Source organism: Eleginops maclovinus, chromosome 5, assembly GCF_036324505.1.
Source record: "Eleginops maclovinus isolate JMC-PN-2008 ecotype Puerto Natales chromosome 5, JC_Emac_rtc_rv5, whole genome shotgun sequence".
Lineage (NCBI taxonomy): Eukaryota > Metazoa > Chordata > Actinopteri > Perciformes > Eleginopidae > Eleginops > Eleginops maclovinus.
The window spans coordinates 20,833,673-20,858,702 of record NC_086353.1 but is presented as its reverse complement, the minus strand read 5'-3'; the positions used below and the strand labels follow the sequence as shown (position 1 = coordinate 20,858,702).

Sequence of the window (25,030 nt, the reverse complement as noted above, 5' to 3'; positions counted from 1 at the left end):
TCCTTTGCTTACTTCCATAACATGATCTATCTAACATGCACGCTTCTATTGGCTAGCACTCAAACACATTGTATGTGACAGGCTAAGGGGCAAGACATCTCCAAGTGGGTTACCAATCACAATAGAGCTGGCCAGCTACCCAATCAGGGGCTCTGGTTTCAGACAGAGGGTGAAAAGAGGTGCTACAGCATAGGCAGTATGAGAAAAATAGATACCTTTTTGAGAATTTAAGCATGAACACTATCACATTAGGGGCACACAATAGATATTTGAAACTTAAAATGTGCATATTAGATGCTGATACAGTTGATGAAAAAAATTGGAAAACAATATACAAAAGTGTAAATATGTTTGTATAAGCTGCTGGAACTGAAATAAAAACTTAGTTCAAAAAAATAAATAAATGTGCATATTAGGTCTTTACATTTTTTATTTTAGTTTGGAAAACATGCTCATTCATCTCTTTTTTTTTTGTGATCACATGTCTCTCATATCTACAGCTACAGCAAGTATATGGTAATCCTGGCTTAGCATAGGGACTGGAACATGACATTTGGGCTTTTCATAGCAGAGAAAGCCGTAAGTGTACAATAATATGCCGTATGCAGTTCAAGCTATTTTTTCCTTTTTCCTCCATTGTGTAATTTGCATTATTTTACCACACCTATTTGTTCCTTATCACTTTTCATGCACTAAACATATTGTATGTTGCACACAGTTGGAAGAGCCAGGTTCCTTGTGAACGACAACGCTGTAGCTTTTGTCAGTATGACAATAAAGCCTTTGAAACCTTGAATTGAGGTTAAGACTGTTTTCAATTTCAAAACAGGTGAAAAATGTTGTAAATTGTTGGGTTGGAAAATGATGTCTGTTACAGATTGTAAGACCAATCAGAACAATATTTTTTAGGTGTTTTGGGACAGATAAATAATATAAATAATGTGATAAGGATACAGTTTTGCTAATATTAGTGTCAACATCAGTCAAAATCTGTTTTCACAAGCTTCTTTTGCGAACAAGTGAAAGGTTTCCACATACTTGGGTTGATTAGATTTCCTCTACCAACACTTTCGACAAGTTCCTTTACTTTACAAGCGAAATCTTGCTAGTTTATTATTCTTATACTAAGCCACAGGAAACGCAGCAGAGTAGGCATTACAATAAACTAAGACTGGATTCCATTTAGTTGCTTTTCCTTTCACAGCTCCCCTGTCACTCTGCAACTGTGTTAACGTTATAAGTAACACCTTTGCATTTACTATCACAGCTGTCGTAATTCATAATGACTGGTCTTAGAAAGGAATGTTTGTGCAAAAAGTTTGGTTGAATAATTCCCAGTGTAGCTTCACCTAAAGTCGATCTGATTAGAGGGCTAGTCAGCTACACTGATACAGAACTCCTGTGGGTGTTTACCACACATGTACACTGCAAAAGGTTATATTTAGCCTACATAAGCTAAAGAATAACAACAGGAAATGTTCAAGCTCACTGCTTTAAAAGTGTTCACGCTCGATCCGATCTGACATGAGTTAGAAGGTAATTAGTGCTAGAGATAGTGCACAAAAACAAAACATTAAACACTGTCATGTAAGGCCTTAGCTAGAGTTGAAGAAACCATATACCGGTACGTGTTTTTATTTTTTCTTAAGAATTAGCTATTAGAATCACCTGAAGACACTCAGGGAAGTTGGGCTTTTACAAGCCAATCTGCCAATCTGACTGCTGTACATTCTATTTTCAGTTTCTTAGTTAGTTTTTTTTTTTCAGTTTTTTTTTTTTTTTTTCATTAAATTCATTGCATCTTGTTTTTTCACTAATGTAGGACTTGTTAGCTTGTATGGAATGTTTTCTAGAAAAGTGCTATGTAAATTAAATGTATACATGTATAAATGTTTACAAAGAAAAAATAAAATCTGATCATACTACAACAAATACAATAACTGCTAGTAATCCCCCTTTCCAAGTAGTGAGAGTTAGCTAATTAAGTCTTTTTTTTATGTAAATGTAGGGGAATAGAGTCATCTTTTAATGATTTGTATCTTATTATCCTGATTACATAATCCCATTACAAAAGGTTAATTATTTAATGCATTTGCTTTTTTCCCCTGCTGTATTTCCCAAAAGGATTCAAGACTGATGAGGAAGAACCAGTGTCCAAGCTCCACTGGTCCCCCATTTCATCTACAGACATGTGCATACAAGGAAAAGTGTGCAGACGCAAGGGGGCGACGTCGGTCTCTGCAACACCCTGTCGGATCCAGGGAGGGAGAGGGGGAGATATATATATATATATATATAGAGAGAGAGAGAGAGAGAGAGAGAGAGAGAGAGAGAGAGAGAGAGAGAGAGAGAGAGAGAGAGAGAGAGCGAGAGAGCGAGAGAGCGAGAGAGCGAGAGTGAGAGAGTGAGAGAGAGAGAGAGAGAGAGAGAGAGGAGCCGCTGAGCGCTCCTGCTCCGAGATCCTACTCCAGTGTCAGCTCGATTCAGTCACACAGCTCCGGCTCAGACATGGCTGGAAATTCATCTAACGTCTCCTCTTTTGTTTCTTTCTGACTTCTATGGCGAGATGCAGAATCGCAAATCGCGTGCTGTTTAATCCGGCGCACAATGGGCACGTCGCTTTGCATTAACAGGCCGACATTGTTGCATTACATTTGGAATCAGAGACGTATGCTAATTAGCGTCAATTACGCTCTTTTTCATCTTTTTGTCATCATCTTCCAATAAGTAGTTAGACCCCCGCAACTCTACGCGTGTTCCCCCACAAACTACTCCCCATTTGCATTTGTAATTTATGCCTTATGAAATAAATTAGCGCGTGATGCAACTTCACTACAGTTAAGGCTAGTACGTTGGGGGGTGGGGGGGGGGGGGGGGGGTTAATGATAAGAATGGGAAGATAGGGGAACTAATAGACTCCAGGCTATTAGCAACACGGTGGGACTAAAGCATGGCGCTTCATTACACTGAATTAAAGGAAGTCGTGTGTGATGCTGCTCTGATGGAACTTCGGATCGCACTGATGCTCGCAAGCAAACAACACAGGAGATATTAGTTCATTTAAAATGCTTTCTGCTGTTGCCCCCCTATTGTGCATGTGTTTCTATCTGAGAGGGAGAGAGAGATTGGGGGTGGGGGGTATTGCGTCACAAGCTATCTTTACTTGCGCAGACTCTCTACATGGTGGTCTTTGGCTGTGGGCATCCTTGCTCCATTCTGACTCATGCATTAGAGCGCACATGTAATACCAAACTGTTGAAATAATTGCGTAAAGGGCAAATTCACAACAGTCATTATACTTTTTATAGCAATTTCACATCCATTCGTCAAACTAGAGGTGAAGAAAATAATATTATTTTATGATTATAATGAATAAAAGCATTTTTTTACAGTAAGATATTTCAGAAATACCAGCACTCGCTGTAATGTTATCCACACAGACTTGGCCAACTGTCACCCAGTTATTCGACTTTCTTAATTCACTGGATGTGTAAAACATTTAATTTCCCTGCTACAAGTAAGGCCGGGCCCGGAGGAGAGAGGGGAGAAGAGAGAGGAGCGCAGTGGCACTTAACTGGTTTTGTTATGAGGGGCCCGGTGTGTGCTGTGGCTGGCGTCGCGGAGCCCCAATCAGGTGCCATTACAGCCGGTGTTTGAGCATACCATTGGCTGGTGAGGAAAGGAGCTGTGCGCAAAACCAACCCCGCTGCTCACAGTCGCCTTACAGAAGCCGAGCTGCAAACATCATCCGCTTTGAGCGCTTAGGCGCAGTGATTACATGCTCTCAGAGAGAGATAGAGGGAGAGAAAGTCGCGAGGCTCTATTTAGAAGTTGCATTTGTGGTAGATTTGCAGTGCGTAAAAACAGGAGTTTTTGCCGTCTGCTTTTTTCTCTACTCGTGTGGAATTTCCTATGTTGTTTTGGGACTTTGTGTGAAGAAGGGGCTGTCTGTTCTGAGCACAGGGAGTGTTGGCTATGCGTCCTGGCTGCAGCCTGCAATGTTTGCGCTGACGCCAAAACTCACAGACCGGTGCAGAATTGATTAAAACAGAGGAGCTCGGATCAAATGGCTGTGCTTCTCACAGCTGAAACAACACAATGTTCCACTGACCCAAGGCACAGGAGAGGAATTTCACAATCGGGCAGCCTTGTTGCTGTGTATTTCACTGCCTTTTCGCGGACAGAGGAAATGGGAAATGCTCATTTCTTGTAAGAAAAAGGAATAACACTTTTTTTTTTCGTCTTTAAGTGCACTTTGTGAGAGGGAGAGGAGATGATTTGGTTAATATTCCTTCTCTCCATCCTGCATGGAGCTGTTTCTCAGCTACACTACTCCGTGCCAGAGGAGCAGGAGCCTGGCTCCGTTGTTGGGAATATTGCAGAGGATTTGGGTCTGGACATTACCAAACTTTCCGCTCGCCGTTTCCAGACGGTGCCCAGTTCGCGTACACCTTATCTGGAGGTGAACTTAGAGAACGGAGCGCTTGTGGTGAAGGAGAAAATCGACCGAGAAGAAATCTGCAAGCAAACCATCCCGTGCCTATTGCACCTGGAGGTGTTTCTGGAGAACCCACTGGAGCTGTTTCGTGTTGAAATAGAAGTGATGGATATCAACGACAATCCACCCAGTTTCCCGGAGACTGACATTTCCGTGGAAATATCGGAGAGTGCCATCCCCGGGACCCGTTTCCCGGTGGAGAACGCCTTCGACCCGGACGTGGGCACAAACGCGCTCAGCACTTATGCCATCACGAACAATAACTATTTTTACCTTGACGTTCAGACGCAGAGTGACGGGAACAAGTTCGCAGAGCTGGTTCTAGAGAAGCCACTGGACCGGGAGCAGCAGGCGGTGCACCGCTACGTGCTGACGGCTGTGGATGGGGGCATCCCGCAGCGCACAGGAACGGCTCTCCTTGTCGTTAAAGTTCTGGACTCGAACGATAACGCGCCCACCTTTGACCAGTCAGTGTACTCTGTCAACCTGCGGGAAAACTCTCCCGTGGGAACTCTGATCATCCAGCTCAATGCCACAGATGTTGACGAGGGACAAAACGGGGAGATAGTTTATTCTTTCAGCAGTCACAACGCCCCGCGGATAAAGGACCTATTCAACATTGACGCCAGGACAGGTAGGATAGAGGTGGCGGGAGAGGTGGACTACGAGGAGAGCAGCACCCACCAGATTTACGTCCAGGCTAAAGACATGGGGGCTAATGCGGTGCCCGCGCACTGCAAAGTGCTGGTGAAACTCGTGGACGTTAACGACAACACACCGGAGATCGGTTTCAGCACTGTGACCGAGTCCGTGAGCGAGCAGGATGCCCCGGGCACAGTCATCGCACTTTTTAGCGTCTCAGACCGGGACTCTGGCGAGAATGGACACATGAGCTGCGAAATTTTAGGAGACGTTCCTTTTAAACTCAAATCTTCTTTTAAGAACTACTACACCATCGTTACGGACGGACCGCTGGACAGAGAGAACACAGACTCCTACACCATCACCGTGGTCGCCAAAGACAAGGGGCAGCCGTCGCTTGCCACCAGCAAGTCTATCAAAGTGCACGTCTCGGATGAAAATGACAACGCGCCCCGCTTTACGCAGGCTGTGTATGATGTGTATGTGACTGAGAATAACGTGCCTGGGGCTTTCATTCACGCTGTGAGCGCCCTGGACCCTGACATAGGACAAAACGCTCTCATTACCTACTCCATATTGGAGTGTGACATACAGGGCATGTCCGTGGACACGTATGTATCCATAAACCAGGACACCGGCTACCTTTACGCGCTCCGCTCTTTTGACTACGAGCTGCTGAAGGAGTTTAGTTTCATGGTGCAGGCTAAAGACGGTGGCGCAGCCGAGCTCTTCTCTAACGCCACTGTCAATGTAATCATAGTGGACCAGAATGACAACGCACCCACTGTCATAGCCCCCATCGGTAAGAACGGCACAGCCAAAGAGCACCTGCCCCGCTCTGCTGAGCCTGGGTACCTGGTGACGCGAATCATGGCTATGGATTCGGATGATGGCGAGAACGCACGGCTTTCCTACAGCATTCTGCGGGGCAACGAGATGGGGATGTTTCGCATGGACTGGAGGACGGGGGAGCTGAGGACAGCCCGCAGGATCTCCCCTAAGAGGGACCCACAGGGCTTCTACGACCTTCTCATCGAAGTGAGGGACCACGGGCAGCCCCCTCTCTCCTCTTCTGCAAGTGTGAGCGTAATGTTAGTGGACAGCGTGGTGGAGGGCCGCAGTGGGGACCGTGGCTCGGCCTCCAAGGCGAAGGAGACCTCCCTTGACCTCACCCTCATCCTCATCATAGCCCTTGGCTCTGTGTCGTTCATCTTCCTCCTGGCCATGATCGTGCTGGCCGTGCGCTGTCAAAAGGACAAGAAGCTCAACCTGTACACGTGCCTACTAGCCGGAGAGTGTTGCCTGTGCTGCGGTTCGTGCTGCAGCAGGCAGGCCCGCGGCCGGAAGCAGAAGAAGCTGAGCAAATCCGACATCATGTTGGTCCAGAGCACCAACGTTACGTCAGGGGTCGGGCCCGTGGGGCAGGTGCCCGTGGAGGAGTCTGGCGTGGGTGGCGTGGGAGGGGGTTTCGGTTCCCACCACCACCAGAACCAGAACTCCTATTGCTATCAGGTGTGTCTGACCCCGGAGTCGGCCAAAACGGATCTGATGTTCCTGAAACCATGCAGTCCCTCCCGCAGCACTGAGACGGATCACACCAATCCCTGTGGCGCCATAGTGACAGGTTACAGTGACCAGCAGCCGGACATCATATCCAACGGCAGCATCCTCTCTAATGAGGTAAGAGCAGCATGAATCAGCCACCATTGAAAGTGCAAAACACCCATAATTCAAACCAAATCATACATATCTACAGAGATTCACAGCTGTGTCTGCTTCACGTCAAAGTTTGTTATCCACCCAGGTCACGCGCAACACAAGTCCCGAGAGGGTATCTGCTATTGACTTGGCTGTCCTGCTCAGTGGCCTTTAATCATTGTCATGCGTAATGGTGATTGGACATTTCAATGTTCGAATCTTGCGTGGCCTTTTAGCTTCATTCGCGGTAGAGGTGCTATCAGATCAACCTTTGGGGGTCGTATGACAGGGAGTTTGACTTTTGGGTAAAGTTGGAAGAGATGTTGTTATTCTGTGTTTGGTTGAAACAAATCCATTTAATAAAGTTACAACCTATAACTGTGTTTCCAGACCATAGTGAACCTACAGCATCTATGAAAGAACATTCTTTCATATTTCAATTGAAATGGAAAAATAAAAAATGCACACTCATTTTAGTTTAGACAATTACCAAGCTTCTTGTAAGACAGTTTGATTACATCAGAAGCCTTAATTAACTAACCCTCATAAGCACAGTCGTTTGCAGCTGATATATTCTTAATCTTATAAGGTTATAAAGTTTGGGCTGCACGTATATCAGCACGGAGAGAAGGGGGACTTGATAGCCCTGTTTGGTGTGCGTTCTGCTTGGGGGAGCTGTGGACTTTTTTTGAGGAGCTTTTTTGTTGATTGCGCTGCGGGGCTGGAGTGGAGCCAGTCACACACAGCCTTGCCTTTGCTGCGCGTTATGTATTCGCGCACGGGCCTGCACGGCAGCACCGTGAACAAAGGTTGTTCAGTCTCAACGTCGCGCGGCTCAATCATTTACGCATTCAGTCGCCTCCCCTAACCCACTCTCCCCTGCTCCCATCTCCTCTCGCCCACTCACTCACCGAGTGGATGCGCGCACTGACACCCCCCCCCCCCCCCCCCCCCACACACACACACACTCTTGCTTCCTCCCCCTAGTTCATTCCATCACCGTTAACGCGTTGACAGCCAATGTATGAGGATGCAAATCAGTGGTGGAATTGGACTAAATACATTTACTAAGGTAGCATGTTTAGGTACTTGAGCTGCTATACTATATTTTGTAAGCAAATATCCTCCGCTACATTTTATTTGACAGCTATAGTTACATTGCAGTTTTGAATGATTAATAATTAATGCATAATGATGAATAATGAAGGGTTAAGCTACCAAGCAGTATATTTAAATTAGCCACATTTGAACTAAATGCATCATTAAAGTGATAATTGATCCATCAATAATTATAATGTAGTACTATAATGTTATGCGTAAATGGGATTTTCTGCATGATGAGTACTTTTGGATTTGTACTTGTACTGAAGACTGTTACACTGTAGTATTGTTATTGCTGCCTATTTGTGTGTATGTAGCATTATCTGTAATCAAATGTGTTTGATTTTTCTAGACGAAACACCAACGGGCAGAACTCAGCTACTTGGTGGACCGGCCTAGACGTGTCAACAGGTATTCAAAAGCACACACCTCAGCACTTACACAAACACACACACACTGTGTTATTATTACCAACGTGCCGAGCCTAGTGAGCCACACACCAGAGGACCTGTAACATCCACTAGGCGTCATGGAGCTCAGGCTATTCACAGATCTATAAAATTGAATATTACATCCATCAGTGTGAGTCCCGTATACTCCGCATCGTTAATTGTGGCTTTGAGAGGCTACATGGTTCCCAATGCCTCCATAACGTTCATCTTCAATTTGGCGTCAGTCCCATAACTGACAGAGCAGGGCCTATTACGTCTCTAATGCTGGATTTCATTACATGCCATGTGAAACATCCAATTTCGCCTCTTGAAGGCCACCGTGACTGTATTAACGCAGTGTTGATTTCTGGTTCTCTTTCTCTCTGGCCCCTTCATTTAATCATCCTCTCCCCTCTTCCAACCCCTTCTCAATATTGTCTCTTGACCTCTGTGTTTGACCCCTCCATTATTTTCATCCCTCTTTTTCCTGACACCACCTTCCACCCCCACCTCCTACAGCTCTGCATTCCAAGAGGCAGACATAGTCAGCTCCAAAGACAGCGGGCATGGCGACAGCGAACAGGGCGACAGTGACCACGATGCCACCAACCGGGGTCATTCTGCCGGTGAGTCCAACCCCACCCAAACCGACACAATTACACTGTAATTACCCACATATACACCCTCCGATCTTCCAGTTTCCATAGAGTGTGTTTGCGATTGTGAATGGGATAATGCCGAGTTTGTGGTGCGGACCGGTGGTTTTTAATTTCCTTAATTTGAGAGAGTGTGAATGCCGGGGCCCCAGCGTCGCTGCCTGCCTGGTATGAGCGAGCCCCAGAGGTGTTGATTGTATTTCACACCAGGATGAAAGGGAGGAATATTTGGGAGAGATCTACTTTTCCTTTTTTTCCCTCTGTGCCTTTCTCTCTTTCTGACACCGAGTGGTGCTGAAAGGACAGCGACTCACAGAGAGGCAGTTTGAGGCCCTTAGTGCTTTAGTGGCACAAATCAATACATTCTCTCAAGTGAAAGGATAAAGGCTTGGGAGCTAAATTGATATAATGAGATGCGTTTCAATCAGCCTCGCAGTCGGCATGTTGTACTGCCTTTGTTGGTTATAGATTCAGCTGAGCAAGGACATCAGCAGCTTTTGGGTTCTTTGTTTTGTTGGCAACATCTTTGCAGATTTGGCACAAGTTAAGGCAAACTTAAAATGTTGGAATTAGAGAACATTTCTCGCACTTCAGCTTTGTTTACTCTTTTTTACATTTTACATTGCAGTACTTTTTTCCCCCTTTTAGACTCGGTTTTATCACAAGTCTCATCCTGTTCTCTCTAAAATTCGATTAGGTTAGTACCTGTTTATTGATCGAAGTGGAGTCAGACAAAAAGTGGAGCAATATGAAATCTCATTCCGTATTGAATTGCCCTTTTCCTTCTGAGGAATTGTTCCACGTGGCTGCAGTAAGACCCCTGTCTAGATCAGAGCCTTCCAAATATCTTATCAGTGCTGGGAGAACAAATAGAGTGGATTAGACAGGTGTTGTAGGATAGTGAATGGTGTTCATCAGGCTCCATGGTGTTTGACATTATTAATGAACCGAGCCAAAATAGAGAGCCGATATGCAGCGTTGGTAGTGTCACTGCATGACCTCGCTGATAAAGCAGGCTTGGAAGGTCAAATCTGTGCGAGCCTGAAATACAGAATTGGAAGAAATCCAAAAGGCTTGCTTCTTTATCGCTGAAGAAAACGTTGTTTTTGTGAAATAAATATTAACAAGGGCATTTAATCATACATTCTGAGTTGTATGTGAGTTATTTTTTAAACAGATTTTATGAAATAGACAAGTTATAACAAAGGAGATGGATTTTTTGAATTTGCATCGTAAACAACCTTTAAAACATATCTTATGCTAAGTATTGCTGTGAACTCCTTCTAACTGGTTTCCTCTCATATTTTAAAAGACCATATTAATGAACCGCTAACATGTTTCCCAGCTTTATTTGGCTACAAGGGCACTCATTTGGCACTGGCCGTGGAGTGTACCCAGTTGGTTCTGTACTCTGTTCGCTTGACGAGCAAACCAACATTTGTTCATCATGTTGGATTTAGAAGAGAACAGCTTATCGCTCCATGGGAGGTAATATCTAGCGAGTGGTATTTGGAAAGAGGGACAGTTGAGTTTCACATACTTCTGTAAACAGCAAAACCAGATGGAGTGTATGTGTGTGTGTGTATGTGTGTATGTGTGTCTATAAAGGTATGCCATTGTCTGGATTAATATGTAGGCGTATAATACCTGTTTGTAATCCGCTTGTGTGTGTTTTGTGTAGGAGAAAGCGAGGCTAGGTGATGATGTCTGTATTGAATCCTTTGAGGTGGGGCTATGGAAAGCTTAAATGAGATTCAGTTTAAAGAGAGATAGAGTGGTAGCTAGTGCTTGGCACTTGGCCATGAGTACTGTAAACTGCTTCTATACAGGCATACAAGCCTATCCTTTAATATAGGGATGATAATATTATTTTTTGGCTCCTGTGGGTTGCATGATATGTTGGTGTGTTTTGTGTGTAAAGGAGATTCATGCTGGTTGCATATCAAGCTGTCCACAATTAAATAAATGATTAGTCAACTAACATGTGATTTTGAAGACTAATTCATCAGTTGAATGATACATGGACTGTATTTTATACAGCTTTTTTCCAGTCTTTACGACGCCTCAAAATGCGTCATCATTCACACATTCACACCCCATTCATACAGAGCAGTGTGCCACTCGCTTCAGTAAGCATACATTCACCCACCGTTGGCCATTACGACTGAAAGACTACCACACTACCCAACACCTCGCCCCATTTTTTGTACAAAAGTCTGGATCAAGTGACTTAATCAACAGCATTTCTAAAACTAAGTTGTTCCACAAAGAATCATGCAAGAACACTAACTACAACCTTAAATACAAAACATCTGACCATATGAAAGTGCACATGGGTGATAACACGAGTAAAGGGACCAAATGCCAGATTTTAACCTGCCGCTGCAACAGGGAGTGAACTCCAGTTAATGTACTGCCAGCTTTACCAAGTGAGCTATGTAATGGCCCACCATTTTAAATATCATGTTTACCAACTATGTTCTAATAATTCAGCATTACAAAAAAATGATGAAAAAAAAAAATCTTAGTTGACTTAGATCAAAAACTAAGTATGGCACATGTATTTGCCATGAATTTCTGCAGCGTTTGCATAAGTAAATATGGATGTGGCCATTTACATGCACACATATGCAGAGCCTGCGACAACAGTGTGTACACACTCCCATTGTGTATGTGTGTTTGTCACACACACACATATTCTATTTCAGGGTTTTGTGGCAGGGTCTCATCCCTCATTCTGTCTCCCCCACACGTTGGCTCCCCGCAACACTCGGCTGATCAGTAATTCATTCTAGAACCTTTGCATAGCAATTATCAAAGGAGGGCTGGAGAGAAGGCTTCCTCATGGGACCAGCGCGGCACACTCTCCCTTTTGGTGCACCTCAGAATATTTCAAATCAAGGGGAAAACCATTTCCAGTTGGCATATCATCAACTACACCTGCCGTGGCTTCCCGCTCGGCCGCTCGTCTGACACTTTAGAAAATAAGTCTCCTGATGTGGTTTTAAATCAAAGGGACGCTTGCCTGTGAGGATTGGATATCACCAGATACCTTAAAAAAGTGGGCAAATGGCTTTTCTGAAAGCAGCATGTCTGGAGTGAGGTACCGCTGTGTCAGGAGCCAAAGCACTATTGATCGACTGCAACACCTCCCAACACCTTTTTTTATTCTTAGATCCAAACAAGACTTGGTTTACCTCTTTAATTCCCATCATGAACCTAATAAGAGATGGTGGCAAGAATGAGTAAGCAAAATCCAATAAAAAAAGGTGACAGATAAGAGAGGTTTAAATATTCATTGGCGAGAAAAAAAAAAAGAATATTGGCACCTAAGAAACGTTCGATCAGATGTGGAAGGCTGCGTGACGGGTGGCAGACTGGAAATTATCATTATCGTGACGTTTGTTGTGGTGGGAACAACAGCCGTGACAAATGGGACAATTAAATCACTGTGGCAACGGTGTATTAGATGGCTGATTATGAATTAGTGGCGGGCACCGTGTTGCAGTTTCCCCATGTCAGTGAGCTGTCAGACGAATTTAGCACACGCGGTTCTGAAACACACTCCTCTCAGGCCATAGATACTGAGAAAACTGGAGGCTGTGATCCCTGACTCTTTCATCAATTATATGGAGAATAATAGTCTTAGATTAATATCAAAAGCACTAAGTTGATGAAAACTTTGCGGAATGCAAAGGACAACCTTTATATTCAGTTGCACTGTATAATAATTATGTCAGTTAAAAGCTGCACCTAGCTAATATGATAAACATCAATATGTGTTATGATTATTTTTTCTGATCAATTGTTTAACCGTTGAATCCAATGTGTCGTCTTAGAATTGCTTTTTTTCCAAGACGAGGGGTCCAAAAAAAAGAAAAAATAGTTGGTTTACGATCATATAAGAGAAATAGGAGCAGAACATCTTAAAAGTAGCTACATCTTCTAAAGGGTAGAGAAAGTAAATGTTCCCACTCAAGACTCCAAAAGCCCACAAGCAGATGCAAACAAGAAGTTCAGTATCTCAATTTGTATTGAGAAGGAGAAAATCTATAACTGCAAAATGGATACAAAAAACATTGCCTTATTAAAAAAAATAATTCGCATTAAGACTGTTACAGGTTAGTATGTCACCACTTCTTTTAAACTGGCTGGCTGGTTGAATATGAATGGAAGTCACAGCAGACAAACGACAACATCAATTTGATTAACTAATTGCCTAGATTACTTGCTTATCTCAAACAAAGCACGTAAAAAAAACAAGAAATATCACATGACCTTTTCATAACGCGGTTAAGGTCGATTGAGGAGTCGATTCACTGCGACTTACTGAGTTCTGTGTGGAAATGAATCAAAAACCAAAACCCATTAATGTAATGATTAGCAAAACACTGACACATCTCGTCGAGTGTATGGCTGAATGTGTGCATGGTATGAATAGGCTGAGCTTTCTGAAGGAACTGAATAGCACACAAGCGTTCCTCTCTGAAAATGGAAGAAAAGGAAGTCATGAGCCTTTTTGAATAGGGCCTAAAATATGCTGAAAACATGAGATCCAAAAGAAAGAAAGAAAAAGTTGTATTTTCACTGAGTCCTTGGATATTTAGTTGAATGTGAGGCAGTCATGACAGAAGTAATCGTGCTTTGGCCATGACTAACATACATATCATCCTTTCTGCTCAGACATCAGTGAACATCTGCTCCAGACGTGCTGCGATGCTAAACTTACATGCATGTGAACATATGTATACATTCTGGCAACAGTAATTACACATCATTACAACTTTGATCACATTTTTTATGTTTTAACCCTGAAGCATACCCTATTCTAACATCGTACTGTATTTGGAAGTCTTGAAACTATAGCAATTGATACTTTAAAATCATAGGAAAAAGTTTACTGAGGTATTTAAATGAAGTCTTCTATACAATCAGACTTCTTTCTCTAACCTGATATTAGAGAGTATCGTAATTAAAGAAATTCCCGCATGGGCTTACTTTTTCACATTTTTAATATAGACAAAATAGTATAATTGTTAATAACATTTCGGGTGTACTCAACTATACCTCATAATAACATGATTTAGATCTTTAGGTATCAACACTCTCCATTGGGATTAAGATATGTGATCAGTGTCTGTTGTAACTAGTTTGCTAACATAGGTTAAATAAAAACGTAGAAAACATATTTAGAGAAGTTATGGGACTTAACATGCCTATTATGTGCTACGATATAAACTTTAGTTCATAGAAACACCCCACTGATTTGTGTATAAGACGTAAATGGCTTGGATATGGTTTGATATATATGGCTTAGAACTGGGATTTCTTGATATGTTTTTAGTTGTAGTAATGTCATAATTACTCGTTACTGACCAGTACAATGGTATAACTAAAAGGGCATTTGGAGAATGCTTCGCCGGGGCTCTGTCCACAAGTGAAAAAAACATCTGTATTTTTTAGTCATCAATGGATCCAATGGAAAATACAATGGGTTCTTCCTTGCCCCATGTTAGACCCTTCAAGCAAGTTTCATGGAAATTGGGACCACTAGTGTTTCTGTGATCATATTGAAAAACAGACTACCAGTCCAAGAACTGTTCAAATTGATGGCCAAAACTAAGAAACAGTACATGTTGTAATATACCACTATTACCATTAATGGGGAGCTAAGTCATGATCAGATTTTGTCTTAGACATTGACTGCCACTTCCTAAGTGATGAAAAGCGTACAAACTAGAGATCAATAATCAGTAGTCATCCACAATCTTTGCTCCTACGTTACAAAGGGCCGTATTAATCAAACAGACACTGTTAGGGCAAACAGCCATCTTGGCTCTCCCTCCTAACTCAGGAGCTGTGTAACAAAAAATGGAAAATGGTATCTGCCTTTTCGAGAGTCGGAACTATTTCTCTCACTGTCATCACTGGATATGGTGGGAGCCATCTTGCTCTGTTTTGGCCCTGGGAGGTCTCTGGTTTGCTCATCACAGTCTCACAGGCCAACCTGTGTAAGAAAGCAATGCTACTCCTCTGCCAGCCTGAGCTGCTGTCCAAATATTGATGTTGTGTGTCTGTATTCTCTCTGGAAGAGTGGAGGACAAGATGAAAAACAGACGTATGGATAGAAGACACCCTCTACCTGGGGGATGGATGTTTTTTTTGAGGGAAGAAGAGATAAAGAGACAGGAAGAACCAAGTAGAGAGGATTGAATGTGAGAGAAAATAACCAAAAGACGGTGAGAGAGATAGACGAAAGCGGGGGGGGGTCAGAGACAGACCTGATTGCAGCAGACATGTACTCACATGGTGTGTATTCAAACATGGGGCTAATGATTTCCCTCGGATTTGTTTTACCCACTCGCAGTGGCTGGATGTATGTCAGGCAGAAAAATGAGTCAAATCCCATCGACTTGGGATTTCGGAAACACTCTGGGATGTAATTGGGAAAAAAGGAACAGAAGTGCTGAATGCATATTAGCAAGTACATTGTGTTTGCATTCAGTGGCGTCGTCCTTTTCATCTCCCAGTGTGTTGTGTGTGTGTGTGTGTGTGTGTGTGTGTGTGTGTGTGTGTGTGGGTCGGTTTTCCCTGCCTGATGAGGTCACGATGAGAGACGGTGCTGCTGGCAGGGCCTGTCATTGCCAGTCACCGTTTTTTGGTTGTTGTTTTGTTTCCTGCCCAAGGAAGAAAAAGGTGCTTCAAGGGAATCAACAGCCACCGGGTGTCATGTGCACATGGCCTTTCTGTCTGTTAGCTTGTGTACATTTACATATCCCCTCATCAAGAGAGTATTTTTAAGTGTGTCCACAGATGTATGTGTCGATGTCGATGGCTTTTTAAGACTGAGTCGACAGCCAAACAAATGACTGATGAGTAGTTTGAAAGTTGAAAGTTTTTCAGGGCTTGATTTAACAGTGCTTACTGCAGAATATATTTATACATCATCTCCAGAGAACAATACGCCCCTTGTCCCTGCTTAATAATATACTAGGAGATGAGAAATTTGGAACAAACTGAGCTTTCTCTTAATCCTTCGGCATTAACTCTGTTTCTTTATCTTGCATGTGCGTTTAGTTTTGCACCTGGGTGTCTGGGTTTTTCCTGGGTCTCTCAGCTTATTTGTTCGCACATTTTGAGGCGTAAGCACTGTGTCTATGGAACGCTTTATCTTCACTTCAACAGCACAGAGATGATTGCAGGGCCCGAGGTCAACACCCTTGTGTGTCCGAGGAGGACATTAATTTGCCGGAAGGTCCATTAAAAGGCCAAAGGCTAACTGTTAGGTGGGAATTAAAAAAATACTATGATTTATAAGCCCCCAGACCTTTTAAGAGACCCATAAATATACATTAGTTTCCAGAGGTGAATTGGAGGGTAAATGCAAGTTAACGCCACTCAAGTTCTAAAGTCCCAGAGTAATTCTTGTAAATCGAGCTACAATTGAACCACAACCTGAACATGCAAGGTGTTGATAAAAACAAACAAACTATTTGGCCGCAAAAGCAATGACTGGTGCTGCTTCCAGGGGCCAAGCGGCATATGAAAACAGAGGGAAGGGTTAGATTTAAAGAGGCTTTATACTGCTTTTTAGGGTTTCCTCTTTCTTGTATTGCCTATATAGGTGCCCAAAGGCTAAAATCCCAACGTTCGCTCTCCCAAACACTCCCACCCTGCCTGAAATGCCCCCCATTAGACTTCTTTCGTCATGGTCTGACTGATCACAACAGCCAGCCAGCTAACCAATTAGAGCAGACTGGGCTCAGGCAGTATTAGAAAAATAAAGTACTTTTTGAACAATAAAGCATGCGCAAGATGCAAATATGCACCTCATACTTTTACAACCCCAACTATCCTTACAAATACAAAAGATAGAAAATAGAAGTAATTGTCTGTCCTTATATGCAGCTATTTAAAATTAGACAAGATTGTAGTCTCCATTGATCCCACAGGAAAACAAGATTGTGCTGTTAATCCTCTGTTGACGTAATTAACTCTATCCAAGTTTAAGCATAAATTAACTTTCTCTGCATCTATACTTGTCATTATCTTACCGGAAAAAAAAGCCTCCAGCGTCACATGACCCTGCATAGTTAGATTAGAGGGTTCTCCAACCCTATCATATTTCCATATGATAGAAGACATAAAAGATAATGTTTAATTAGAGATTTATTTTTTATTTCCGGTAAATGTATCTCCCTCCCATCCCACCTCTATGTAACCCCACTCTCGTGCCCATCTGGGTCTCCCCCTGTCTTTTCTGGCCATTGCTGTTTCCATCTGCGATAGCCCGGGTCTCCCCTCTCCTTCCTTATGGTTCCTACAGTCTTGCTGATTCTTCCGCCTGCTGTCTCTGTCTGTGAAATCTGTGACCCACCTCCTGTCTGTTTGGACCTTGCTGTCCCTTGCCTGTGAGACTCGTGTCTCCTCTGGCTCTCTGGCCACGGCACAGTCTTTGTTGCCTGTCTGGCTCCCTGTGAGGCCTGAATTAGCAACTCGATTAGATCCACACGATGCACACAACATTAGGCCTTAGACAGTGTGTTGACAGTGCTTTCGTAAATAATAGATGGTATTTACATGTGGACCCGATGACATTTGCAGTTATAACTTGTAATATTATTATAGCAAATTAAGTCAAGGTTAGTTTTGCCTTTATATTCAGTCGCTGTTCTGGTATTACATTATATTAGGAAGGCATTTATTTGGACCAATTAAAAAAAAAAAATATATATATAATACAGATAAATCAATATACTTCCTAGAAATAAAGGTAATTGAATTTGTATTTTTAGTTAAAGTTGTATTAAAATGACATTTACAAAATAATGACAAAAATGTTCATTACAGTTTCCATAATCATTTTCACAAAATATAATTACAAAGTAGAAAAACAAGTAGATAATGTTTTTCTGAATTGTTGATACTTTAACCAAGCCTGAAATAAAGAGTATTTTTTTCCTGATATAGACAGTAGGTAACGCTGCATTTGCATGTGTTTTAAAGCCTCATTTTGATTTAAGTTCTAGCTATGATTGTCAACTGGCTTTAGTAAAGACTATTTGTTTCTATCTGAAACACATACTCTGCCTGAAAAAGCATGTGTCTGCAGGTTTGCATATAGCCTGAGAGACACAATAAAGCCGCAACAAGTTTTATTTAAATATCAGTTTGTTTTTTGGGGGTTTCCTGTCGTGTGTTATAGATGTTTTTTGTGTATGTAAATGGTCTGCAAAAGCTAAAATCCCAAAGTTCCGCCAAGATGGAGTCTCTCTCGCACACGGTAATAACACAAGCTTATGTCTGAATTAGACACACCAATAGAGCAGCAGTACGTATTCTGACAGAAATACCAACATAAAAGTGAAACATTTAAACATTTCAATGTTGTAGTATCTCTTTACTCGGCATCCTTCCGTACATGTAACCCATTATGTGGTTGAGATTCTAAAAAAAGGTGTTAATACATACAAAGAAGAATGTAGATGGAATTTTAATTTATTTACCAAAAGCTGCAATTTATGGTGAAGCTGCCAAAAACATATATCACATGGTAGAAAGGGAACCTCATAACACCCCTGTCAAATTAAAAAACATCACAATTACGCTATATATCATCGCCAGAGATCTGTTTTCTTTTTTTATGATTAATGACGATATAACTGCAATATAATCTTTTATTTTTTTTTCACTTTCCCCCATTTGAAGCTGATCTCCTTTGAGGGAAACAAGGCAACAATGGGTGAAATAAAACAGGAGCACAGTAAAAATGCCATAAAGTTATTCTGAAAGGGTTCATAGGGTTCAGTTATCATGTTACTTCAATGGGATGGCCGGATTGATTCATTCTGATTATTAAAAGTGATACACACTCTACTTATCTTTCTCTGTAGCATAATATCTATTGATATTTATACGCTCACATTACATTGTTTGTGTGTGCGCCCGTCTGCTTTTAGTTATAGAGGTACAGTGGCATTATCAGTGGAATGGATCAGTAGGATAGATTTGTGTAAATGGACCCTTTGATCTGAAGGCCTCTCAGCCCTCGGGGAATTACAGATTAAAGATTGTCTAGTTTCTGGAGTTCTTTCTTTCCCTTTTCGGCTTCGCTGATGTATCGCTTTCCTCCTCGGACCCTAAACTACTCGTCTCGGCTTTGATCCTTCCATGCTTTCCCACATGGCTCTGCTGGAAAACCGGGAAATAACTGGAAAACCGGGAAATAACTACAAAACCGATGAGCGCACAAGTAAAAAATGGCTGTAGAGTCCCATTGCAGTGATGACTGTTCATGCCTCCTGGTCCTTTCTCCCCTTTTTAATCTTTCTGGTACTCTCCTTTTATTCTCTCTGAAATAAAGTAATTAACATAACTGTTACCTCTTTTATTCCAATTGCAGGACTGTGTGGGTTTTTGTATGATATGATTAAAGATGTTAATTATTTTTATTTTTTGGTTTTCTTCGTTTTATCATTGGAATTAGCTCCGTGGCAATTACACACTTTGTCGGTGTGCATAGGGATGATTGCTGTAAGAGCGTGATTAAGCAATTAGTAAATATTTTGTTGCTTTTCTTGCGAGAATTAGCGCTTTTCTTTTGTGTGTGCGAGGATGATGGGATATGGATTCACATTTTTATCTCTTTTAGAGGTGTTTTGGAATCAATTGTGAGTTGGAGGATGTTGATATGGAGAGGGGGGTTTGAAATGTTTTCACATCACTTTGATTGCACATTTCACTGGGAATGAATGAGTTGAAGAGGAAAACAAACAATTTGTTTCATCAATGTTGGCCTTGTCTCTTTGATGAATAGCTTTTGCCGCACTTTTTTGGCTCGCAACATTGGCAAATGATTACTAACTTGTTTTCTCTCTTCTGGTTTCTTTCCTTCATCTCCTCCATCTTGCCTTTTCCACTCCAAATATCTGCTTCTTCCTCTCTTAAATTTCCCTCTTACTTATCATCCCTTACATCTATGCGATCTCACATTTCCAACTCTCCCGACGGCCATTGCTCTCACATTTTTCCATCTACCCTGATCTGTAACCTCACTGCAGGCGCTGACCTGTTTTCCAACTGCACGGAGGAGTGCAAGGCCCTGGGTCACTCCGACCGCTGCTGGATGCCCTCCTTTGTGCCGTCCGACGGGCGCCAGGGGCCGGACTACCGCAGCAACCTGCACGTCCCCGGCATGGACGCCACGTTGCCCGACACTGAGGTACCCTCCTCCGTCAACCTCTCCGATCAACTCACCATGACCTCGTCTACCGCCTCGTCCAACGATAGGTCATTCTCCACCTTTGGCAAGGACGGTCAAAGGTCACAGTCACACCAAAGCCTTCACCATCACCTCCATCAGCAACAGCAGCAGTACAGCTCCAGCACGCTAGAGAGGAAAGAGTATGATAGGGGGACCCTACCATACAAACCCACCTTTCTCTGTGAGTATCAGTATGAAAATTCCCTGGGACCTTATGACTTTGGTCTGGTCCAGAACAGATACTAAATTCGGGGACCATGAATCTTCCTTTTTGATTCTGATCGGGACTTTTACATGTCGCGTATCTTCTATTTTATAAAGATTTTTTTTAACACAGCTTTATGTTTTGTTGTAATGCTTTTTATTTTGTAATTTATGATTTTTTTTTGTTGAATGTAAAATGAAATCCATTATTGCTAACTCCCTATCCTTCAAAACCCACTTTGAGAAATTCAACCTTACCCTATCCTAACCCTTAACAATTTCTGTGAACATGTAATTTATAATAAAATAATTTCAATCGGACTCATGACAAACTGCTGTGGCCCCTTTTTCCTTCTCTAAATTCCCCCTGAAATCCCCCCCAAATAAGCCTTTTTATCTGATGCTCATACAAGTAAAGGTTAGCAACACAAGCACACTTCACGCACCATTAAAATGGCATGTATTGTTTAAAACATCATGTGAGTTTATAGAGAGGAAATCAAAGATAGATCGTTTCATTGTAAAGGACATATTTTTCCATTTGTTCAACAACAAGCTCGATCACGATGACTTCCCTACTGAATAGCTTCGAAAGGTGAAACACACAACCCACGCTTCTTTTTTTCACAAGGATTGAAGTCCATTTTGTTCTAAAAAGGAAGTGTCGAGTATCTATACTTGCTTGCCTGTGAATCAATACCTGACATAAAGAATGGTTGGTGAGGTTGGGCTGTGAACCCTGAGGTCAAGATTCTTCAGTTGGTAATATCACGTACACAAGTTTGTGTGCAAGAAAGGACGAAAACAATTAAAGTATGAGGAAGGCGTAATTTGGCTAATAAGAGGTATTGATATCCATTTGAATTAAATTGAGATGGCATTTCTAAAGATGCAGAATGGGAATCATTGGCAGGACATTTCTTGTAGATGTCAATTGCTCTCCAAGCTTCCTCATTACATGAATATTCTATTAGCTCTAAGAGTGGGGAATGGATTCGATATACACATTCAGTAGAGAAGTCATTTCCAGTCAAGTCACCACCATGTTAACCACCATCCTCCATGATACTGCATGCTGGCTGTGGACTGTCTCTCAGGTAAACAATAAGCTCTATAACCTGCTTTCCCCCCTACTCCTTGTTTGTGACTTAGCCAACAGACCTAAGCAATCTTCCTCTCGCACATCAGGAAAATAATTTGTATTTAGCCTTTAGGTGCTAGAGCGTGCTATGCTCCAAATATAGATGCCTGCGCGTCTGCTCATCTCGTCTGCCTCGAAGGCGTTAGGATAAATGCACTCATACTCGCTCTGTCCAAAAAACTCATAACTTTAATCGTCTCATATTTTACTCTTTTGATTTCATCCATCTTTCCAGGTCTTTTTGAAATAAATTGACCAACCGTTGCAACTGGAAAGGTTCTGTTGTTCATCAGTGTGTGAAAAAAACATGGGAATAGTCCCAGAGGCTGCAGCTCTATTAACCAATTGGCATCATGTTCTACTTTTTAAAAATAGCACCGCAAGCTACTACTGACTTTGGCGATGCTCTGATCACCAGGGTTGCCTTGATAAAGGGTTTATAAATGTTTAATGAGCCATTTATAGATAATTAATGAAGCAATTAGTGCTCTGTTTATTTTCTAGCATGCATTATGTAGCCACCAAATTTCAAACGTTTATCTTTACTGATGGACATGCTTTTTACCCAATTCCCAAATTAGTTTGCCATTAAAACTGTGAGGACCAGCCTTTAAGGTATATAAATAACTTCACAGAGAGTCCTTTGTGGCACGTATCCTTCAAGAGATGGTATTTCGAGCCGATTGTGTCACCAAAGAGTCTCGAGGGATCGGGTGCCATTTGTCTTAACAAGTGTGTTCTCTGTTTTTTCAGCCCGCAAAAGGATTTGCTAGCTCGTTCCACGTAGACCTGTCGGAGACAGCGTGAATTTCTGTGCTAAAACCACCAACACTGATGCTGGAGACAGCAACATAAAACTACAAAAACAGTAACCCTGGACAAAAGCAACCTTGGTTAGTCTTCATTATCTTGGGTGGCGAACTGTAACAAAGCCTTGGCAGTGGTCGCCGAGGGAGAAGAGAAGAACTAAATACTGAGTAGCTGTAAACCTCAAGATATTTTGAGAAGCAATCCAAGGCCTTATTCCTCTCAGCAGGACTGAGACTGGGGCCGAAAAACTCAACATGTGAAATTATTAAGTCATCAGCAGACGTATTAGAGGAACTGAAATGGACAGAGGAATATAAAACCTGAAGAAGAGGGACCCATTAACCCACCGAGGTGGGTTTTTTGTTTTCTTTTGGACTGAGGAGTTAGCCTCTAGAGATCTGTGTGTGCCTGTTTACATGATGAAGAAAAATAAAGTTTCTGTACAAACTTCAACCAATGTCACACGGAGCCCTTTAGCTATTTCTATGGTCACCACTAAGCCAACTGTACAGAGACTGTGTGGGGTAAAAAAAATGTAGAGGAAGTGAGAAACTGAGCAGATGATTAGACATAGTGGGAGAGAGATCAGGTGTTGTACAGGTATAAAGACACGAGGAAAATAAAAAAGAAGGAAAAGGAGACGAGCAGAGATGATGTGCAGTACTATAAAATTCTGTATCTCCGGTTTTTTGACTTGACTGTCTTTATATAACTTCTCTTTTTTTTGTTTCTGTTGTTCTTTCTGTGTGGTTAAAGTGTGCAGACTAAAGTATTCCAACTTACTGTTACAGACAGGAACATGCTGTCAGGAGCCCGGTTCAGTCCTCTTTCAAGTTTAGCCACTTCAGGAAGGAGATTTTAACACTGCTTAGAAAAAAAGGGAAAGAAAACAATCAACATGTTCAGTTTCTCAATAAAACATCACAAATGAATGTTCTCATGTCTAATCTAGTGACTAACAGTTCCTTCCTGAGCTGACTGCAGAGAAAGTGAAATGACCCTTTACCAGGATATGGTTCCCTTGATGCCATTGGCCTATACATAAACAATCAGACACACTCAGTGGTTTTTATCATGTGTGCAAAGTGTTTACTGTGCTATTTTAAAAAGCTTATAAATGAATATAAATCTATATATAACTATATATATATACAATATACTTTTTTCTGAAAACTGTGTAACCATTGGTTAGTTTCTACACCTCATACTGTCATTCAATCTAATAATACCAAGTGCTACAAAATCAAGACATGTATGGATTAAATCGAGGAGGAATGCTTCTGCCTAAGAAAGCAAACACCTTCGCACCAACCAAGGATTAAGTTGATGTTCTTTTTTGATTGTTACTTTTCACCGTTGACAGACGATGGGCCTTGTTGTGTGTAGCAAAGACACCAGTTGAGTTGTTTTGGCCTGTTGTGTATTTTTACTAGCAGACTATGTGTTCATGTACAGGAACGGGGGGCTATCACAATCGAGCTAGATATCAAAGGTTTTACAATCATACAAGAGAGGCATACACGGATAAATATGGACGTAATCAGACAATACATGGTGCAAAGTATTGCACAAACACACATGCACACACGCACAGGTCAAATGGTGATAAATAAACAGTGTCATTGAAAATCTCTAATGTGTGTTTTGTTGGGTTTTTTAGCGTGTATTGATCAGAAAACACTAAGCTTACATCCATGTGCTTGAGCCAAATACTAATGTTAGCATGCCAACAAGCACAATGCTTAAAGGTGAGTGCAAAGCAGGTGCCATTGTTTAGAATGCTAACATTTGCTAATTAGCACTAAACACAAAGTATAGCTGAGGCTAATGTTAGTTCTGCAGGTATTTGGTCATAAACCAAAGTTTTCAATATATTACAAATTTGACCATAATGGTGGCACTAGATGAATGTCAGAGATGAACAATATGTGGACATGAATGGTTGTACAACATTTCATGGGAATCTATCCAATGGGTAAGAAATGTAAAAGAAAACAAAGCTATTAAAGTTATTCTCAAATCAAGAAAGGCTGTAAGAATGTATGTGAGAATTTTATATTTATTATAAGCTTTTGATGCTAGTGCTAGAGGAACAGTCAGAGGATGACCAAACCTTTTAGGATATGTCTTCGGGGAGGCTAAATGTAGTCATCAATTTCCATGGCAAAAATCCTGTATTTTTCTTCTGAAGCTAAAAAAGATCAACCTACGAGATAATAAGTCAGGTGATAACCAAGGTCAGTTTGATTCATCCTTCATCTCCAAAAAATGTCCAAAAATGTCTAAACTTTGATAATAATCTATTTTATACATAGCGTTGACATTCTGAAAGACATGCTAGAAGTATGGTTTAAAAGAATGTGTAATCTTGGATTGAAGTGCCTTCTTTGTCACAGACAAAGGAGGCATAGTGTAAAAAACGTAATGAGCCAAAAGCTGTGAACCATTAGTCCAGTCACAGCAAGAAGCAACATATTGCTTAAGATCCTCATGGAGCACATCCACTGATTTGTTTTTAGCACATTCATTTTGATGAAGAGACATTCCGTTATCCCAAAAGAATCTCATGGACTGTCAAGATATAAT

At 41.8% G+C, this 25,030-nt stretch overlaps 1 protein-coding gene across 3 annotated transcripts; it reads left to right on the top strand.

Annotated features, from left to right (window-relative positions):
* Nucleotides 1–3,731: 3,731 nt before the first annotated feature.
* On the top strand, nt 3,732–23,502 carry pcdh10a (protocadherin 10a). Of its 3 annotated transcripts, none has more exons than XR_010165778.1 (5): nt 3,732–6,820; nt 8,292–8,350; nt 8,890–8,996; nt 20,087–21,590; nt 22,388–23,502. XR_010165778.1 is itself a non-coding variant. In XM_063882764.1 (5 exons), exons 1-5 carry the CDS (start codon nt 4,274–4,276, stop codon nt 22,439–22,441), a joined length of 2,928 nt encoding a protein of 975 aa, XP_063738834.1. In that variant the 5' UTR covers nt 3,732–4,273; the 3' UTR covers nt 22,442–23,502. The 3 variants fall into 3 exon arrangements, 2 of the variants coding, with proteins under 2 accessions (XP_063738834.1, XP_063738832.1); XM_063882764.1 differs by having other exon boundaries at nt 20,087–20,247; XM_063882762.1 differs by having other exon boundaries at nt 20,087–20,470.
* Nucleotides 23,503–25,030: the final 1,528 nt, after the last annotated feature.

Excerpts from the sequence above, each read along its gene's own strand:
- pcdh10a (XM_063882762.1), top strand. The coding sequence starts at position 4,274 with ATGATTTGGTTAATATTCCTTCTCTCCATCCTGCATGGAGCTGTTTCT. Across the intron at positions 8,997-20,086 it reads CAACCGGGGTCATTCTGCCG|GCGCTGACCTGTTTTCCAAC; the intron begins GTGAGTCCAACC and ends ACCTCACTGCAG. Across the intron at positions 20,471-22,387 it reads ATACAAACCCACCTTTCTCT|CCCGCAAAAGGATTTGCTAG; the intron begins GTGAGTATCAGT and ends CTGTTTTTTCAG.